The 3669-nt window shown below is 45.5% G+C and overlaps 1 protein-coding gene across 1 annotated transcript in view; it reads right to left on the bottom strand.

Annotated features, from left to right (window-relative positions):
- The window catches only part of LOC107194836 (putative epidermal cell surface receptor), a 19725-nt gene extending 16056 nt beyond the window's left edge, over window positions 1-3669 (bottom strand). Inside the window, exon 1 of the mRNA XM_015584541.1 lies at window positions 3552-3669. Within this exon, the coding sequence (XP_015440027.1) occupies window positions 3552-3669 (118 nt within the window). The remainder of the gene's footprint in view (window positions 1-3551) is intronic.

Raw genomic sequence — 3669 nt, 5'->3', positions numbered from 1 at the left:
ATGCCGTGAAAGGTACCGATTAATTCTCGTAATGAATTTCTTTTGGATCATTGTTTTTTTTTGGGCAGCCATCAACAGGTTATGCAGATGATAGAAGGGTTCCATTGGTTGTAACAGAGATGTAAGGGGGTGGGGGTTATGCTAGCGCGGAGAATACGAGTGTAAAGGACGGAGTACGTTCACTCGCATATTTATGGTACCGTTAACCAGGTTACGTCGCAAGTACTGCGACCGCGACCGCTTATGAGACTGAGGAGGTTCTCGTCCGCGATTGTCGGTGAAACAAGTCGATAGTAAGATTTTAGTTCTTCGTCGAGTCAACGATTATTCGTTTGAATTGCACGGTGTTTATGGCCATCCAAAGCGCCGCAGCATTGCGGTAGAACTGGTTACAATTATTCTTTCTATTCGCAGACCCGTTCCCGATACGCTGGCCACTAGACCAGCCATATTATAATACATAGCTATATTAATTTCGCCAGTAGGCAGTCACTGAAATCGAGACTATTCACTCGGAAGAATTATTCCGTTGAAGAACGAATTATGATAAGGGCCTCCTACCACTTGGTAAATTTATTTCAAGTACTGAAATAAATGTTAAAATGCATGGTAATTTGGTATAAATTTCGAAAACTTCCGAATTCAAATGGTAGTAGGACTTTTCTCAACGCCAGTTTTTTTCCCTATCGGAAGCTGAGTTTGCTCGTGGGTGTATCTACCGAAAATGACGGAAGACAAAACGTTGTCGTCGTTACGTCGCCTCTGATCTCTACACGTGTGAACGTTTAAACGAGACCAAGCCTCGCGTGGGATCACCGCAGCCGAGCACAAAGTAGAAAGTCGTCCGTGTTACGCAAATTATAAAAAGATTATGCGTATCATAGAGACGTAATCGTAATTTAATTAAGAGCACATACGGGAGACGCGTTATCTGGCAGGAGAATGCTTCCAGGATGGTGCAACGAGCGTCTACGCGGGACTTCTCGGATCTTCATCCGAACGCGCCTTTCTAAGTGAACCGAAGGACGTGCTTCTGCAATTACCTCGGCCGGGATGCAATTAAAAGCGTTTCGTTCTCGCTTTACCAGGCCAGCTGCGCGCGTTGTTGCCGGCACAATTAGACTCGGACGCATGCGTTTCCGTTTCTTTCACCTTAATTAGGATAGCTAGAGATAGTAGGCGTTCTACTCCGATAGACAATTGATAGCTGTTCGATAGTACGCACCGTTGAATGTGCTTCGGTTGAAAACACGAAATCCTCGATTTCAACGAGCATACAAATTATTAACGTGGAATCCCTCGAGATAATCTATGTATGTACGCTCTCGCGTGAAATTCGATCCATTGTTTGCATGATAATCGGTGTCATTGCACTGTCGCCGGAAAGAACAGGTAAGCCTGAAACTTGACAACTCTATCGGAGGTACAAAGACGATCGGACGTTGGTAAATGGAGAACAGAAGAAATAGGTCTCGAGGAGAAAGGTGGGCCCACGAAATTCCATTCGGATCGTCTCAGGTAGGGTCCTGGCAACCGGTTATAGTGAAAAGGAGAATCGTTTTCAAGGAAAGACGTCATCGGCCTCTTCGATTACCATTCGTTGACGATGCTCAGTTGCGATGCACGATAAGGTTTAACGGTGGTTCGTCTTTGGCATTAGGCGGTTGCTCGAGCGTTAGTCACCCTATTTCGTTGTGGACGAAAAACATTCTACTCGAGGGATTTGGTTGAATCATGCTTACCTACACACACTTGTACAACGTTAATTTGGCGTGCATGGCAACCCTCCTGGCGATCGACGACACGATAATTCGAGGAATCAACTGTTTCGAGCGTCTACAGTTAACAGGTGCCACGAAAATTTTATCAATGGCCATTCGTTCGAATCGAATTTAGAACTTCTTTGCCACAATATTGCAGAGGCAAGGATACTTCTTGCTTCGAGCAAGTGACTTCACATTGACTTTTGGTCATTTGGAATATCACTCCGATTCTCTATTCTTTTTCAAGGGTTTTCGTAGGAGCGAAATACGTGTCGACTACATATACATATGTAAATACAGGGTGTCTCGGCTAACTTGATCACCTCGAATAATGACTCTTATGAAGAAATAAGTAATTCCGTTAAAATATATTTAAATCTCTGAAATGCCTCCACCCACAAAGAAAGCACGTGCCTTACAAGATGTACCCCTTGATGCAATTTAAGTTCCACGCCTAAAAATTTTCATAAAATGTACCGTTAAGTTATTATTCGAGGTGATCAAGTTAGCTGAGACATCCTGTATATGCATACATATTTGCATATGTACATATATGTATATAATAGTTCGCCGAGTGGAGACACGCTACCGTTAGCGTGCCCCATGCCTCTCCCTCTTGTACAATATGTACATTACCCTTCTACTGGTCTGTTTACTTCCCGATCGAAGCGCAAAGCAGCCATGACAAGCACGTGCGCAACCACAGAATCGATTTAACGTGCACCAGTCCGTGTCCCCAGACTCTTGTAAATTCCCCGCAGGTTTCTGTTTTTACTCCCTCCTTTCACATTTGTCCCCAGGTAAAAAAGACGTTCCGTTGACTAAAAGTGTTTCGCCTCTTAACGTCAATTTAATTCGTGACTCTCGGTGATTTCACGGAAACAAAGGGAACGTTGTAAGAAACAAGGGAACGCGTGAAAAGGGTCGGCCACAGTCTCGATTTCCCCCGAGGAATCTTCCCTTGTGGAAAGTAATTGCCGCGCCGACGCAAACTTTCCACAAGGCGAACGCGGGTCTACGATCCATCGTCTCGAACGACCGTTTTTCTTCGCCTCTCGCGCGACTCTGGTCTTCGACTTTTACAGAAGGAAACGGCCGATCTCGGTATTAGGAAGACCGACCGACTCGTTCTTGAAATTGGAAACCGCGATCGTAATTATCTTTCAGGGATGTCAGCTTCGCAGCAACGATCCTCGACTTGTAGGAGATCCCGGACGTTGGTTCGAAGCGACGGTCACACGATTTCCATCGACATCGGCCACGATATCCGTGTTAGTGGGCAACCTCGAGATTTCTCGGAGGCGCACGACGAGATCGTCTTCCATCGCCGGCGAAATCTATCTTCCCTTTTGGACAAATCTCTCCCGTTCCCGGAGGAAAAGCCGTTCGAGTCACGGAAATACCGATTTTCTCCGAACATCCACACGAGTGGATTCATGCCTCTCTCTTCGTTGACTTTATTCGGATGGATGACATCAGACGACGAACGAGGACGTGACAGAACTTTTCACCGATCTCACGCGCAATACCGTTACGAAGCTGAGAATTGGGTAGAATTTAAACGCGTTGAGTTAGCGATGAAATACAGTAAAAAAATCGATTATTAATAACTTCTTACGGAAACAAGATAACCCCAGGTTGTTGGTTTTTCCTTACAAAGCCACACGTCGACGCAGTCAATTATTCGTTTTATAAAAATTATCAGGAACACCGAGCTTCGAGGAACGACCGGTTGAATGAAATCGCAAGAAATCGCGACGGAAATAAAGCACTAAGAAAACAACTCACCAGCAACGGTCGTCTGCTCGAGTGGCTCTAGGTCGAGGGCCGAGGAGAAGAGAGCGACCCCGCCTAATAGACAGAGTCCTGCGAACGCGCGCAGAAAACATCTTTCCTGGATCCGCAT

Source organism: Dufourea novaeangliae, unplaced genomic scaffold, assembly GCF_001272555.1.
Source record: "Dufourea novaeangliae isolate 0120121106 unplaced genomic scaffold, ASM127255v1 scaffold8, whole genome shotgun sequence".
NCBI lineage: Eukaryota > Metazoa > Arthropoda > Insecta > Hymenoptera > Halictidae > Dufourea > Dufourea novaeangliae.
This window is presented reverse-complemented; position numbering and strand designations above follow the sequence as displayed.